The 16311-nt window shown below is 50.6% G+C and overlaps 3 protein-coding genes and 1 non-coding gene across 6 annotated transcripts; 3 read left to right on the plus strand and 1 right to left on the minus strand.

Moving 5' to 3' along the window:
- Positions 1–358: 358 nt before the first annotated feature.
- Positions 359–6713, plus strand: si:ch73-173p19.1 (uncharacterized). Its single transcript, XM_058060758.1, has 17 exons — positions 359–746; positions 1270–1376; positions 1459–1601; positions 1836–1984; positions 2058–2225; positions 2312–2720; positions 2792–2896; positions 3361–3451; positions 3512–3735; positions 3806–4048; positions 4121–4219; positions 4998–5191; positions 5253–5427; positions 5499–5655; positions 5722–5875; positions 5958–6069; positions 6148–6713. Exons 1-17 carry the CDS (start codon positions 462–464, stop codon positions 6321–6323), a joined length of 2991 nt encoding a protein of 996 aa, XP_057916741.1. The 5' UTR covers positions 359–461; the 3' UTR covers positions 6324–6713.
- Positions 6714–6719: 6 nt separating this feature from the next.
- On the minus strand, positions 6720–10662 carry abcf2b (ATP-binding cassette, sub-family F (GCN20), member 2b). 2 transcript variants are annotated; one of them, XM_058060761.1, is made up of 15 exons: positions 10548–10662; positions 9830–9975; positions 9535–9747; positions 9281–9463; positions 9026–9197; positions 8849–8944; positions 8679–8781; positions 8507–8602; positions 8294–8413; positions 8110–8199; positions 7930–8040; positions 7799–7861; positions 7603–7731; positions 7314–7517; positions 6720–7228 (listed from the first exon to the last, which is right to left on the minus strand). In XM_058060761.1, the coding sequence occupies exons 2-15, from the start codon at positions 9966–9968 to the stop codon at positions 7109–7111; spliced, it is 1839 nt and encodes a 612-aa protein (XP_057916744.1). In that variant the 5' UTR covers positions 9969–9975; positions 10548–10662; the 3' UTR covers positions 6720–7108. The 2 variants fall into 2 exon arrangements, with proteins under 2 accessions (XP_057916744.1, XP_057916745.1); XM_058060762.1 differs by lacking the exon at positions 10548–10662 and adding an exon at positions 10373–10506.
- A 71-nt stretch (positions 10663–10733) lies between these two features.
- On the plus strand, positions 10734–15253 carry chpf2 (chondroitin polymerizing factor 2). 2 transcript variants are annotated; one of them, XM_058060760.1, is made up of 4 exons: positions 10752–11729; positions 11974–12538; positions 12605–12787; positions 13729–15253. In XM_058060760.1, exons 1-4 carry the CDS (start codon positions 11458–11460, stop codon positions 15004–15006), a joined length of 2298 nt encoding a protein of 765 aa, XP_057916743.1. In that variant the 5' UTR covers positions 10752–11457; the 3' UTR covers positions 15007–15253. The 2 variants fall into 2 exon arrangements, with proteins under 2 accessions (XP_057916742.1, XP_057916743.1); XM_058060759.1 differs by having other exon boundaries at positions 10734–11729; positions 11974–12787.
- trnaq-cug (transfer RNA glutamine (anticodon CUG)) lies at positions 12815–12886 on the plus strand. Its single transcript has one exon. It is a non-coding gene; the product is annotated as a tRNA-Gln (tRNA).
- Positions 15254–16311: the final 1058 nt, after the last annotated feature.

A 16311-nucleotide genomic window follows, 5' to 3' on the forward strand; every position in this document is an offset into this window, starting at 1 on the left:
TAGTGTACGCCTAGCTCCGCCCCCTTCCATAGCGTACTCCACTCTGTTGAAACCGTTAGCCACGAGTGAAGCGCCCCCTGGTGGTGGCCAATGCCGTTTCCATAGAGTGGTCAAATTGTTAAAAAATATTACAAATTAAGAATAAAGATAATAATAAAATAGCGCAAGATATAAAATTAAAGAAAAAACGAATTACAGCATAAGTTAAGTAAGACAATAATGTACATACCAGTAGCAATTAAAAGGTGGCTGGGTGCACTATTTCGTTAGCCACGAATGGAGCGCCCCCTGGTGGTGGTGACGATTTGAGCTCTCGGCGCTGTTGACCATGTCATCTTAATACAAGTAACATGTCACAGCTTGCATTACAAATAGTGTATAATGTATGAATATGTACGGTGTATGGATTTGAAGTGATCTGCTTCGCAGCTCTGACACAAGTCTATCCATACAAGCAGTGGATGTCGTCATATAGCAGTGCTTTGACAATCAAAGTGAGTGCCGTGTGCATTATTTGCGGATTTGAAGTGTGCAGTGTCGTCAGTCTGGCTGGTTACTGTTGTTGTCCTCCTGTCAATCAAAGGGGGAGGTCACTCGTGCGCTCCACTCGTGCTGCTAGCAATAGCCGGGCTGCGATTAAAGCCAAGCAGGAAGTCGAACAAAGTTGTTGGTTTAATTTCCCTTTCCCCTTTAACTCGCCCTTGGTTGAAAGAAGAAACGCTGACATGAGCTCTTCTAGCTCCCTGGTAAGCTTTTCAAATAATTCGCCAACTGTTGTAAAGTGACGTCGAGTAGCGCTAGGATGTTAGCTTGCTAAGTCCGTTAGCATCGTCGATGGCTACTTGCTAGTTGTTATGCTAACGCCTTTGACAGACGCAACAACAACGCATGAGGCCAACGTCGTATATGTTCACTTTTTTAAAAATTTTAATTTGATTTAAGTTTAATTTTAGGTCGACGGATGCGCATAATTAGCAACCGACACTTTGAACAGTTGTAAAGTGAGCAGTTGAAACTGCTCCAGCTGAGATTAAATAGTTGAAAGCCTTCTTTAAGACTAAAGTGCGATAAGACGCACATAAATTGGACAAATACCATTATTTGGATTCGTATTACTTAATAATGCATTATGTTTGAGCTATTATCAGTTTATTATACAAGTTTGGTTGCCAAGTATATGTTAAAAAATGAATTGTTACACATTTTGTACTCAATTGTGACCATACAATAATAATATTTCACATCTTTGTGTGTGTGTGTGTGTTGCAGACAATTGGGGAGTTATTCCACACGCTTGCCGAAATGGGCTTCACAGAAGAGCAGATCCAAGCAGCTATGCAGGCTGGCCATTTTTCTGTGATGGAGGCGGCCGAGTGGTGAGTTCACATCTCCTGTACAGTTGATCCCTTTTTGAGTTTCACATTATCAGCAAAGGACCGCCCCTTTGTGTCCTGATAGGCTCCTGCAAGGTCACGATCATCCTCGACACCAGTTGTTCAAGCAGTCGACGCAGCCGGCCGAGGCGGCTTTTTCGGCATTTAACCCACCGAAAGAGTCGGCGAGCACGTCTGAGTCACGTACGCCTGATGCTGACTGCCAAGGTATGGCACCAAAACAGTGTTCATAATTAAAACTGGCGCTTTTATTGCAAATGTTGATTTGAAATCGGAAGAGTATGTCAACGTCAAGCTATCTTGGATGGGATATTGATTTGTTGATATCGATATTCATGTGTATTGTTGGAATTTGAATAGTTTAATTTAGATTTTTGGACTAAAATGAGAAGTCTAGAAGATAATGACTCCACCCAACAGTCAAAAATTCTGTTCCCACAGCAAGTGGCTCTTTAGCTCCGATGCCAGCGTCGTCCCGAGAACTTCCGCCACTAGAGTCGCGCCTCAAGGCGGACAAAAGTGACTTTGAAGAGCAGCAGAGGCAACTTGTGGCTCAGGCGGCCAGAGCGGAGAGGAGACAGAAGAAACAGGTCAGTACATAAAGTACCACCCAAAAAAAAAACACATTTCTGAAGAGAACGTCTCTGGGTTTTTGTTTCCCAGGAGCGAGAGTTGGTGCTAAAGCGCATCGCTGAGGACCGCAGGAGTTTACAGGAGAAGAAGATCCACAGCGGTCCCGTGACAGAGGTGTCTCCTCCCAACAATGGCGGGCTAGGCCAAAAGCTAGGAGGAAAGGTTGAGACTAATGCGGACAACAACTGTGTCCTCATGGTGAGGCTGTGACGTTGGCTTCAAGCCTACGAGGTCGACCCCCGCGCCCCCCCATTGTCAAATTTAAAGTTCTCCCCTTTGTGCAGATTCGCCTGCCGTCCGGTGAGTCCATGCGCGAACGCTTTCCAGCTGACGCCCCTCTGCGCAGCGTAGTGGAGCATATCACCGGACGTCACCCCTCCCTCCCCACCTTCTCTCTCCTCCAGGGGTTCCCACGTAAACGCTTTGGGGAGGCGGAGCTGGCTTGCTCGCTGCGCTCCCTCGGCCTCACGCCCAACGCCGCTCTGTGTATTCAAACAACCCCACCAGACACCCCTCAGGAATCGCTGGAACCGCAGGCACCCTCTGAGGTGCAGCCTGCAGTGAGCGTCCCCGACCAGGAGGGGGCTGATATTGTCATACCGCCCCCACTTCCTAACCAAATATGGGATGAGGCTGTGAACTTAGCAGGGATCCCTGGAGGTGCTCCTCTGCCTGGACCGTCTCACTTTTGGGGTGAGTCAAAGTTCAATTAGATTTGTGGTCGTCGCGGCGACAAAGCGACTAACATGGGGGCTGTTAAACAGGGCGTGGCCAAAGACTAGCTCCCGGCAATCCTGAGGAAGCTGCCATCGTGGAACTGGAAGAGGAAGAAGACGAAGAGGAGGGTGAAGTGCCATACATGCTAAACGGTACCAATTTTTTTTTTTCCAAGACCACTTCGCATGTCCTTTTACACGCGTGTAACATTCATTTTCTACCGCTTATTCTCACGAGGGTCGCGGGGGTGCTGGAGCCTATCCCAGCTGTCTTCAGGCGAGAGGCGGGGTACACCCTGGACTGGTCGCCAGCCAATCACAGGGCACATATAGACAAACAACCATTCACACTCACATTCATACCTATGGACAATTTTGGAGTCGCTAATTAACCTAGCATGTTTTTGGAATGTGGGAGGAAACCGGAGTACCCGGAGAAAACCCACGCATGCACGGGAAGAACATGCAAACTCCACACAGAGATGGCCGAGGGTGGAATTGAACCCTGGTCCTCCTAGCTGTGAGGTCTGCGCGCTAACCACTAGACCGCCGTGCTGCCCGATTCGGGAATATTATTGCCCCGATTCCTTGGCAATTATGGTGTCTGTGTTTGACAGGAATGCCAAGGCTGCCCTTCTTCCCAGAGAACAGGAACCGTGGCGGATTCGAGTCCAGACACCACTGGCCACAGCAAGGCAACCGACTTAGGTGGGCATCCACGCAACGTGACTCTTGCGGACGATGTTTTTAACTCCCAATGTTCGTCAGGGAGCCTCCGGCGGACGAGCCGGCTGAAGCGGAGGCAGCGGAAGGTCAGGTGGCGCCGCTAGCCGCCGGTCTTGCCGCGGTGGAGCGTCTCCAACGAGCGGCACAGCAAGAAGACCCTCACACTTCAAGGGGACAGCCGTTACCCCCAAAAAGACCCTTCAAGACCCCCAGCGTTCCTTCTCTGTGTGCCTTGGCCACGCGAGCCACCGTCCACCTCATGACCGGTGAGTGTGACGTTTTCCCGTTTTTCCACAGTGCGGTGGAAAAGTGTGTTAACGTGTTTGCGTGTGTCAGCCCCCAGCATGCAATACAGCAGCAGCCTGGCCGGCCTGACCCCCGAGCTGGCCGAGCTTCTTCTCAACCACATGGCTCACGAGAGACTCCTCCGCCCACGCAACCTGGAGCTCTTCTTCGGCTGCCCGCTGCAGAAGTTTGCCCTCAACTCCTACCCGTACTCCACCAACGAGCTGCTGCGACAGCTCCGAGCTTTCACGGCGCTCAAGCACCTCAGTCTGGTCAACTCGCCTCTCATCACCGGTGGGTAGAGCCTTCCACTTTGCTACATTTGTATCCGCCATTCATGATCACATGATTATGTCTTCCATTCAGACTCCGGGCTGTCAATCTTATCCAGTCTGGTCAAACTCCAGCACCTCAACCTGGCCTCTTGCACCAAACTGACCGACTCGTGTCTGCAGTATCTAACAGGTAGCACACACGGCTAGACGCCATTTGAGATTACATAACACTTGGAAGCACGCTACTTATGTCTCAATTTGTGTACCTAAAAATACTCATCATAAGTGTGGAAGTGCACAAACTGGCACTGTTCACCAGTGCACCAGTGAACTCACATTCATACCTATGGACAATTTGGAGTCGCTAATTAACCTAGCATGTTTTTTGGAATGTGGGAGGAAACCCAGAGTACCCGGAGAAAACCCACGCATGCACAGGGAGAACATGGAAACTCCACACAGAGATGGCCGAGAGTGGAATTGAACCCTCGTTCATTATTCATTCATTCATTTTCTACCGCTTTTTCCTCACGAGGGTCGCGGGGGTGCTGGAGCCTATCCTAGCTGTCTTGGGGCAAGAGGCGGGGTACACCCTGGACTGGTGGCCAGCCAATCACAGGGCACATATAGACAAACAACCATTCACACTCACATTCATACCTATGGACAATTCGGAGTCGCTAATTAACCTAGCATGTTTTTTTGGAATGTGGGAGGAAACCGGAGTACCCGGAGAAAACCCCACGCATGCACAGGGAGAACATGCAAACTCCGTGGGTGGAATCGAACCCTGGTCCTCCTAGCTGTGAGTTATGTGCGCTAACCACTCGATAACCGTGCCGCCCCCCTCGTTCATTAATGAACTCAAAATACTGAGTGAAGTCCCATTTCTGCACTCCAAATGCTAACTGATGCTAATGCTAAGTATGAAGGTGTTGCACATTGAGACATCGGTGTTTGTCGGCTAGGTCTAAAGAGCCTGTGCCTGCTGTCGCTGGACCATACCAAAGTGACCGACGCGGGGATAACGCTCTACCTGCAGTCGGCCCCGCCCTGCCTCTCTCAGCTCAGCCTCAACCAGACGGCGGTCAGCGAAGTCACACTGGCGGCGCTCCCCGGCTGCGTCCCACAGCTGCGTCTCCTCAGCATCAAGCAGACAAAGGTGGACCCCACTTCCGAGGACTCCCGAGGTGTCAATCAGCTAACGTTTCAAAACCCACCAGGTTGCCGACGTGTCAGCTTTGGCTCACCTCACGGGGCTGCAGACGCTCTTCTTGGACGGGACCGGGGTGGAGGAGGCCTCGCTAGCTCAACTCGGGAACCACCCGACACTGACGTCACTTAGCTTAGCAGGGATCCGCGTGGCGGACGGCAACCACGCCCTGCAGATCGTCTCAGGTTTGAGAACGGGAATCTTGTTTAGTACCTGCTGATAAATTGGCGTTCAATTCCATTTTTTATCCTGGCAGGGCTTCGGTTAACTCAGCTGACCCTCCCGGGGCGTCACACCGTCACCGACAACGGGCTGGCGTTCCTCTCGAGGCTGCGTCTCCTCTCTGAGCTCGACCTGACGGATTACACACAAGTTACAGACCAGGGAATCAAACAGCTCTGCACCATGACCAGGTACACACACACACACACACTTTAAAATGGAGGTTAGCACTTGACCATTTAATTTACTTCACGTAGGTTAAAGAAGCTTTCACTGAGCAACACTCAGGTGACCGATGCAGGGCTCACCTCGCTACGCCCCCTGCTGGAGCTGCAGGAGCTCTGCTTGGACCGAACGGCCGTCACAAGCCAAGGCGTGGCGGCGCTCATCACCTGCCTGCCACACCTCCAGGTGACCTTTACACCATCGGTGATGTATTGATGCGGAATTGATACACAACCTGGATTTGAACAAGAACATTTGTGTTGCGTAGGTGTTGGGGTTAGCCAGCACGCAGGTGGGAGACAACGTGGTCCGTAGGGGTCTTATTCACTGCGATCAGCTGACAAAGCTGAACCTCAGCCGCACGCGAATCACAGATCACGGTGAGCCATCTCAACCGGGAGAATCATCAAGTCGTCATCGACAGTTAACAAGTCAACACGGCCCCGCTTTCTCCTCAGGTGTGAAGTTCCTCATGCGGATGCGTCTGACTCAGGTCAACCTGGACGGCACCGGCGTGAGTCTGTCGGGCATCGCCAGCCTCCTCACAGCCACGCACATCAGCAGCATCCGCGCCAGCAACACCCGCGTCATCCCCTTGGACGACGTGTCCGACGAAGAGTGGCAAGATCACTGAAGTCAGACCCCCCCCCCATCTCGAGCATGCCGCTTGTCGGCCCCCGTAGCACCTTCTACCACCGAGAAACACTCCTATTTGCACTGTTGCTCACCTAAGCAGCTCCCCCAACGTGTACAGTTAATAAAGCTGTAGTACCTATAGTGGCCACTTGAGCATGTTGAGGCTGCAGCCCATATCATCAAATAAAACATTTGAATTAAAATCTGTGGAAATGTTTAAGATTTGTAATTTTATGACATTTTGTTAGTTTGGTAATCAAAACAAGGACTTAGTTTAATTTTGTTTTAGTTGACAGATGTCTTTTACTAAAAAGGACAATCTAGCGACATTTTGTCACCCACTTCCTGTTACCACTTACACTTTCGGTGAATAAACTGTGCATACATTGTCATGTTCCGTTTATTCAGATCCTTTATTGCATTACATTGTTAAATAAGGTAGAATTCTCCTTTTACACAGAAAGAAAATGTCAACTTTTAAATATCATAAAATATGACGTAAAAGCTAACAGAACATGGGGGAGAAATAAAAGTAATGACAGCACAATGGAGGCGGGGGTCCACGATGCACTGAGTAAGCCAATTTGAGTGCAGCCTGAGGAAGGGGTGTTGGGGGGGGGGGGGGGGGGGGGGGGGGGTGAGGGATCCAAGTGTGGTGCAGCACAGTCAAACTGATGAAATTACAGCAACGTGTTTAAAGATGCGTATGATCGCTTCAGGTCTGCTTGGAATATTTGTGATGCGACCCCCCCCCCCTCCCCCTTTTAGACGCTAATCAACACCTTAAATGTCATGCGCTTGCTGCTTTTCGATCTTTGTTTTCAAGTGCTCCTTGTACGCCAAGATGTCCCTGTTCCACTTTGTGATGGTCTGCTTCTCACACACCCAGATCTCCTGAGCCACCTGCACGCACACACAAAACCGGTAAAGGCTATGGATGCGCGACCCCCCCCCCCCCCACCCCCAGTGTGACGGAGACTCCACTAACCTGCTGGATGAGCCGGAAGTCGTGACTCACGAGCATCACTCCGCCCTCAAACTCATTGATGGCTTCCGCCAGCGCGTCGATGGTCTCGATGTCCAAGTGATTGGTGGGCTCGTCCAGGAAGAGCATGTGAGGGTTCTGCCACGCCAGCCAGGCGAAACACACGCGACACTTTTGCCCGTCTGACAGGTTTCGGATTGGACTGACCTGATTTCGGGGGGAACACACCGCTTTGGTTACACACACACGCGTGTGTGTGTACGAGAAGCTTGTGAGAAGTTGAGAGTCAAACCTGCTGCTTCCCCGTGAGACCGTAGCGGCCGATGATCTTCCTCATCTCCTCTTTCTCCTTGATCTCCGGGAAGCACTTCATCATGTACTCCAGAGGTGAGAGGTCCAACTCCAGCTGTTCTGTCAGGTGCTGGAACACACAAAAAAACGAACATCAGGCGACTGCTTCACCAAAGCAAAATGTGTAGCGGTTCTACCTGGTGATATCTGCCAATCTTGACGTGAGAATGTTTGCGGATCATACCATCTGTGGGGAGGAGCTACAAAGAACAGTAAATAACCACAGCTGCTTCAAACATGGTGGTCTCGCCGCTCGTCAAGGAAGTACCTCTCCCATGAGAAGCTTCAGCAGGGTGGACTTCCCTGCTCCGTTGGGCCCCACCAGCGCCACTCGTGTGTCCAAGTCGATACCGAACTCCAGGTTTTTATATATGTGCGGCTGCAGAGGGTGAAGGATGAGAGACCATGTTTAAAAGACGCCAAAAAAACCCCACAAAAGTGAACTCACCGTATTGTCACTGTACTTGAAGCTCACATTCTGAACCATGATAACAGGAGGAGGAATCTTCCCACAGGGAGGAAAATAAAATGACAGAGTCTGGAGCGGGAAGAAAGGGGAAAAAAACGGGACTTCCGTGAGGATGAAAAGACAAACACCACCAACCCAAATGTCGTCATCGTCGCCGTCTTACTTTGTCATTCACAACTTTTTCAGTCAGGCCTGAGGCCACCATCTTCTGCAGCGTCTTCTCTTTGCTCTGAGCTTGTCGGGCCAGCTTGGCTGAGCCGTGACCGAACCTGGCAATGTAATTCTAAAAAAAAAAAAAAATTCATGCAGGTTATAGGACTATAGGGGTGCTACTTTATGTCTAGAGGGCTCTAATCCTGTTTAAAGCAGTGTGTACCTTCATGTGTGCTATCTGGTCCTGCTCCCAGTTGAAGCGCTTCATCTGGTTCTCCTCCAGCTCCTCCCTGGTCTTCACATACTGGTCGTAGTTCCCCTGAAGATGTACGAGACAAGACCTTTAAGAGCTTATCCTGCGAGAGCGAGGCGACACGCGCGGTTCCTCGTCTCACCGTGTAGTACTTGAGTTTGCGCTGATGCAGGTGGATGATGTTGGTGCACACGCCGTTCAGGAAGTCTTGCGAGTGCGAGATGAGCACGAGGATGCGTCTGAATCTGAGGAGATATATGGGAAGATGTTGGGCCGCCTGCGCGGTTGTTTAGTGTTCGGCGGCGTGCTTACGATTTGAGCTCCTCCTCCAACCACACGCAAGCGTCCAGATCCAAGTGGTTGGTGGGCTCGTCCAGCAGCAACATGAAAGGTTTGATGAAGAGGGCTCTGCCCCACCAGAGAGAAGAACATTAAAAGACAAAACCAAAACATGACGGAGTCCGTGTTAGCGTTAGCTCGCACCCTCACCTCGCTAGCGCAACGCGCATCCTCCACCCTCCGCTGAAGTCTTTCATTTTCTTCTGCTGCATGGTGGTGCTGAAGCCCAAGCCGTGGAGGATCCGAGAGGCTCGAACCTCCGCCTTGTCGGCGTCCAGCTCCTCCAGACGCTCGTACAGCTCCATTAGCTTCTCACATTCCGCTACAAAGAGAAGAAACCTTTTTTTCCTCCATTGCTCCTTTTGGAATGTGTTTCTTACGATCAACGAATCCTTGTTGCCGTACAGTCTTCATGAGCAAGACGCTCCGCCTCCTTCTCCAACATGATCCTCTCCTCGTCCACCTCCATGACGCAATGCAGGGCCGTCTTCTCGCTGGGCGCCATCTCCCGGGTCAAGTGGTAAATATCTATGTGCTCCGGAATGGGAATTTCACGATGTCCGATAGCCGACAGGAGCATGGACTTGCCTGGAAGAGAGACAGGAAACGCACTCAGGCTACGGTACGTCCACCGTCCACGCTAAGTCACGCGAGCGTACCTGTGCCGTTCAGGCCGATGAGGCCGTAGCGTCTTCCCGAGTTCAGCTCCAGGCTGGTGTCGGCCAGCAGCTCCTGTCCGTGGAACGTCAGGGAGAGGCTGCTGATGTGGACGTCGGTGCTGTTGGGGTGCGAGGCCAGAACGCCGGTCACCGCTCGGGCCTCCGTTTTCCGTAGTTCAAACTCATCCAGCTCCTTGGTCAAACTGGCGATATCTGATGAAGAAGGCGAATACGTGGAACCATCGGCATAACTGAGAAGCCATGTTGGTGGCGTGGAAACATGTCCGCTTCTCACCGTTGCTGACGGCGCCATTGGTCAGGGTCTCTGGTTGTTCGCAGTCATCGTTCACCTCATCGGGTTTCTTGGTGCGCTGTCGGGCCTTGGCGGCTTCCTTCTTCTTCGCTGCCTTCTTTTTGGCTAAATCTGAAGGCATGTCTGGGCTGGGCCACAACACAAAAGACAATCTCAACAATATGACTCCATGTTGTCAAGGAAACATGACAAACCCATCATTGTCGTGTTGTTTTGACACCTGCCATCATTACTAATAAACCGTTTTCAACAAAACAATGACTCAGCATTTAGTTAAAGCTGAAATAGAATCAGACTTTAAAAAAACGCAAGCCCTCCGTCCCACCTGCCGGCACGTTGTTCTCACCATGCTAGCTACGCAGCCGGTTAGCATGGCAGTTAGCAGCTAGCCGCCATAACAGTTTCTTACGTGATTTAGCTCCTGGCAAACCGCAGCAGTGGCATATTTTCACTGATAACATAAAACACTCTCCCCGGACCGCGCTTAGCTTCTGTTAGCCTTGAAGCTAAGCTAACGGTACTCACAAATAGCAGGCCTTGAGGCGCTAAAGCTAACGTGACGCAAGGCCGGGCTAACCGGCTCGCAATGTGACGAATTTGTCGCGTGCCGAACTCATTCGCGGCTTCGTCGACTTCGAGAGAAATAAGTCGACGTTTTTTAGCCCGGGTAGCTGTTGTTGTCAGACATAAACGGTCTTACCTTATTTCACAAATAACAGAAACAAGGAGCACACAGAGTTCTCGTGTCCACTTTACCGGGTGGATGGACCGCCAGACAGACCAAATATGGTCAAAGGGGCGGGGGCTATAAATGTTCCCTCCCTTTTCTGCAGCGACATGAATATTTACTCCTAATTTGGAGATACAAGTTAAATATACACATATTTTCTTCCACTACACTAACTAAATTTAATATTATAATAAAATAAAATATTTTTATATTGTAAGCTGTACCATCTGTTTGGTGTTGACGACCCGGGCCAGTGATGAGGAGGAACGAAAGTGCTGCTGCTGGTAAAAAAAAATGTACTCAAGGAGGAAGTGAAAGGACGATGGAGAAATGGATGGCACGGGACCGGGCCAGCTTGACGCCTTGTTGACGCCAATGGATGACATGTTTGTTTCTACCGGGATGATTTTGGAGGAAGCGCATCCAAAAGCGATACTTTATTAGCAAATGCTACTGCTTAGCATGTTAGCATGTCTTGTTTGACGTGTCGCTATTACTTTCCAGATGGAGGGGAGAGAAAAAAAAACTTTTCCTGACGAAAACGTTCGTTTTTGTGTTAATTAATCGACGATGGAATTAAGAGTGAGGTTTTTAAAATTGTGGCGAATTCAGTCAAGACGTTGCTAGCAGCTAGCTAAAATTGACTTAAGCTAATTAGCTTTTGGGACCGTCAGACATACAGAGAGGTCTGTAAATTCATAACTGTAATTATTAATGGCGATTTAAAGGCACTTTTTTTGCACCATGTGTGCACAGTGGTGAAAATAATAACTGTTGACGTCGCATGGATGTGAGAAAATGCGCATCACTGGATCCATTGTACGTCACCTAAGTTCCTAGAACATTACTGTCAACACCGACCACCGAGACTGAATCAGCCATGCGCGTTTCATCGTTTTTGGCCGTGTTCAGGCCTGTTTTACCCCTGATCCTGGGGCTGTCTCTGGGCTGCAGCCTGAGCCTCCTTATGGTCTCCTGGACTCAGGGGGACACGGAGGAGTCCTGCAGGGACGAGCTGGGAAACGGGAAACTTTTCCTGGGCAGGGGGGGTGCTCAGAGGGATTCGAGGGACTCAGGCGGGGAGGAGGACTTCCAGCCACGTATCGTGCCCTACAACAAGGACCCCAACAAGCTGCACAAGAAAGTCCTGAGGTAGGTGGATGTGGAGCTCTGATTGTCTTTTTTACACTTGCCAAAGTGGCGGTGTCGTCACGTGACGTCACGTGTCTAGCTGGATGCGTCAAAGACCTGTGATGAAACACACAGGTCACCTCATTGGGACACTAGCCTTTAAAAGCTAATATTTCACAGTTATGTTTATTATTATTATTATTATTTATTGTCGCTAGAAGTAAAGAACACCATGGAATCAGACTTACGTATGTTCTCCATGCAGGACCCGTTACATCCACACAGAGCTGGGCATCAGAGAACGCCTCCTGGTGGGCGTTCTGACCTGCCGCGCGACCCTCAACACGCTCGCGGTGGCGGTCAACCGCACGGTGGCCCACCACTTCCACCGCACTTTCTTCTTCACGGGCCTGCGCAGCCCCAAGGTGCCGCACGGCATGGCGGTGGTGGCGCACGGCGACGACCGCCCCGTGTGGCTGATGTACGAGACGGTGCGCCATCTTCATCAGCACTACGGTGCCGACTACGACTGGTTCCTGCTGGCCCAGGACGACACCTACATGCAGGCGCAGCGTCTCGCAGAGCTGGTGGGCCACCTCAGCGCGGGACAGGATCTCTACATGGGCCGGGCGGAGGAGTTCATCGGCGGCGAGGAGAAGGCACGTTACTGCCACGGCGGGTATGGCTACCTGCTGTCCCGCAGCCTGCTGGCGCGTCTGCAGCCGCACCTCGACTCCTGTCGCAACGACATTCTCAGCGTCAGACCCGACGAGTGGCTGGGTCGCTGCATCATCGACTACCTGGGTCTCAGCTGTGTGGAGGTCCACCAGGTAGGGACCATGTTTCATGACGCCATGGAAGCAGACCTCCGAAATGTGCGCTTCCTCTCTTCACAGGAGATGACGTATCGTTATTTTGAGCTGGGGAAAAACGCTGATCCGGAGCGTGAAGACGGCACGCGGTTTAAAAACGCCTTCACCGTCCATCCGGTGTCGGAGCCCAATCTGATGTATCGCCTCCACAAGCGCTTCAGCCAGATTGAACTGGAATGGACCTACATGCAAATACAAGAGATACAGGTCAGTGCTTTGAGTGGGGGAGGGTGTGGTTCCATGGTGTAATGGTTAGCACTCTGGACTCTGAATCCAGCGATCCGAGTTCAAATCTCGGTGGAACCTGACTTTTTTTTTTTCTTTCAACCACAATAATAATGTTACTTCACTAACAAAATGGCAGACAAAACAAACAATATAACAATAAATTTTCCACTGAGATTTGAACCAGAGTCCAGAGTGCTGACCATTACACCATGGAACCATCTAAACATCATTAGAGACTTGTAGACATGAAATAACACCCCTATAGTCACCTTTACATTGGTATTATTAAATAGGAGACATAACATCAGTGGCTGCTCGAGTGGTTAGTGGTTAGCGCGCAGACCTCACAGCCTGGAGACCAGGGTTCAATTCCACCCTCGGCCATCTCTGTGTGGAGTTTGCATGTTCTCCCCATGCATGCGTGGGTTTTCTCCGCGTACTCCGGTTTCCTCCCACATTCCAAAAACATGCTAGGTTAATTAGCGACTCCAAATTTTCCATAGGTATGAATGGTGTGAATGAAATTATGCTTATAATGTATCTTATAGTTGGGAACTAATATTTTCCAGAAACTTAATTGTTAATCTGCGTCTCCAAATTGTCCTTAGGTATGAATGTGAGTGTGAATGGTTGTTTGTCTATATGTGCCCTGTGATTGGCTGGCCACCAGTCCAGGGTGTACCCCGCCTCTCGCCTCAAGACAGCTGGGATAGGCTCCAGCACCCCCGCGACCCTCGTGAGGAAAAGCGGTAGAAAATGAATGAATGAATGAAGATAACATCAGCTAATAAGAAGTACTTCCTGTGTGGCTATTGTTGCATCAATACAATGTAACAGTTAATTTAGCTTGCGTGCTGAATTTAAGCTAATTTATGCTGGGATACGCCCACACGTTATGATGATGCCGTGTGCCCCGTTAGATGCAGATCAACAACCTGAGCGACTTGACACCCGAGGGCAAGGCGGGCGTCACGTGGCCGGTGGGCATCAACCCCCCCTTCAAACCCAGAACACGCTTTGAGGTGATCAACTGGGAGTACTTCACCGAGGAGCACATCTACTCCTGCGTGGACGGTTCCCCCAAGTGCGAGATGAGGGGCGCCGACCGCGCCGACGTCGCCTCGGTGCTGGAGATTGCTGTGGAGCGCCTGAACGAGCGCTACCAGCCTCAGTTGCGCTTCCTAAAGCGCCGCCTGCTCAACGGGTACCGGCGCTTCGACCCCACGCGCGGCATGGAGTACGTGCTGGACCTGGCGCTGGAGGCGTACACCCAGAAGGGCCACAGCCAGGTCATCGCCAAGCGGGTCAACCTGCTGCGGCCGCTGAGCGCCGTGGAGATCATACCCATGCCTTACGTGACGGAGGCCACGCGGGTGCAGGTCATACTCCCCGTCACCGCTCAGGATCAGGACTATGTGGGCAACTTCCTGGACATGTACGTGATGAACACGCTGGACACGCACGACAACGTCCTGCTCACCTTCCTCTTCATCTACGATCCCTTCGATGCCCAGCGGGTCAGCCAAACGGACGTGTTTGCTGGCGTCAAAGCCATGATCGGTGAAGTAGAGAAGCGCTACGGCGACGTGAAGATCCCCTGGATCAGCGTCAAGACGGAGGTTCCCTCACAGGTGAAGCTGATGGACATCATCTCCAAAAAACACCCGGTGGACACACTCTTCTTTCTGGCCAGCGTGTGGACCGAAGTCAACGCCGACTTCCTGAACCGCTGCCGTATGAACGCCATCAGCAGCTGGCAGGTCTTCTTCCCCATCCACTTCCAGGAGTACAGCCCGGCCGTGGTCTACCGCGACCAGCAGCCCTCCGCCGCCTCGTCCTCCTCCTTTGCCTCAGAGTCGCTGCGGGACGGCCACTTCGACCGCCGCGTCTTCGACGAGGCTTGCTTCTACAACGCCGACTACATGACCACGCGCACCAAGATGGCGGCCGATATCCTTGACAACGAGGACATGCTGGAGAGCATGGACGTGTACGATATATTCGTCCGCTACTCCGGGCTGCACGTCTTCCGAGCCGTGGAACCGGCGTTGGTTCAGAAGCACGTGCGACGGGCGTGCAACCCGCGTTTCAGCGAGGACATTTACCATCGCTGCGTCCTCAGCAACCTGGAGGGGCTGGGGTCACGCTCCCACCTCGCCATGGCGCTGTTTGAGCAGGAGCAGGCCAACAGCACCTAGCGAGGACATTCCTAACTCCTTCATTGCTCGAAAGGTGTTCTACTTGAAGAACTTGAACTATTTCTACTCCACACGACATTCCGGGTTAAACATATCCACATTTTTACACTCCCGACTGAAGACGCCATTCACCATTCCAAAACATTATTTCTTTTTTATACTGGAAATGTAAATCATACTGGAAATAAGTTGCTGCCTTTCTTTGTTTACGTTTGTCTTTCTTAAATAATAAAAGTATGACATGTCAGCAACATCACGGTCCAAAAAAGCAGACTCTCCACTCCTTCCCGGGCCTCCTCGCTCGCCAAACGCCCACTGTGGCCAACGGGTGGAACAAAGCTGAATGCTTCACTTCACGCAGCCTTGCCTTTCACAAAGGGGGTGCTGTAACCCCCCCACACCTGCACACCTCACCCACTGGAGGAGCCCACAGTCAAAGGGGTCTTTTTCTGACTGAGTGGAACACATCTCACACATACACACATCGCTTTCTAACAATAAAAATCTTTGATAGTTTAAAAAAACAAAGACACTGAGCACCTTGTGGCATTTACAAACTTTGGCAAGCGCTTGTTTATTTACATCCAGTCCGTCTCACAAGTCCCTTTTATTATTATTTTTTTTTTGCTCATTTAAGAGCAGGACTCTCCCTTTAAGAAACATGCAGAGTGAACAAAATTCTCCCCTACACCAGAGGGAGCTAGTGAGTCACAGCTGTATGACTACTACAAAAAAAAACTCACAAAATACTACTGATTATTAATATTAACGCAGTCCTGTCCTACTAGTAACAAAAACACTCATTTGCTGGTAGCAAATCATGTCATTTTTGGCAAAAAAAAGTTCCAGAAGGCCGCTACGCCACCCGTACTTATATATATATATAAACCTATTTACATTATAGTGTTCATAAATCCACATAGCATGCATAGGCCATCGTGAAGTGTAAGTGAATGGTGACGACTGCGATGAAAAGGCAAGAGAATTTACAGCACAGTGCAAAGGAACGACCACCGTCTTCCTGCTGAGGATACAACACATCCTGCGTGGGGGGGGGGGACATGACAACATATACGTACACGTCGTGACAAAAAAAAACCGTGATTATGTGTTAGCGCTACTAAGATTTTTCAGGGGAAGATAGGGAGGTCTCACTCTGTTGCAGCATCAAGCACGGCTCGAAAAGAACCCTCTCTCACACACACACATACACCTTATTGGATACTGTACATAAAACATATTTACATTCACATAGCTTGACAACAAACACAATTCTTCATTTAATGTAAAAAAAGAAAACAAAGA

The sequence above is a fragment of the Doryrhamphus excisus genome, chromosome 21 (genome assembly GCF_030265055.1).
Source record: "Doryrhamphus excisus isolate RoL2022-K1 chromosome 21, RoL_Dexc_1.0, whole genome shotgun sequence".
NCBI classification, from domain to species: Eukaryota; Metazoa; Chordata; class Actinopteri; order Syngnathiformes; family Syngnathidae; genus Doryrhamphus; species Doryrhamphus excisus.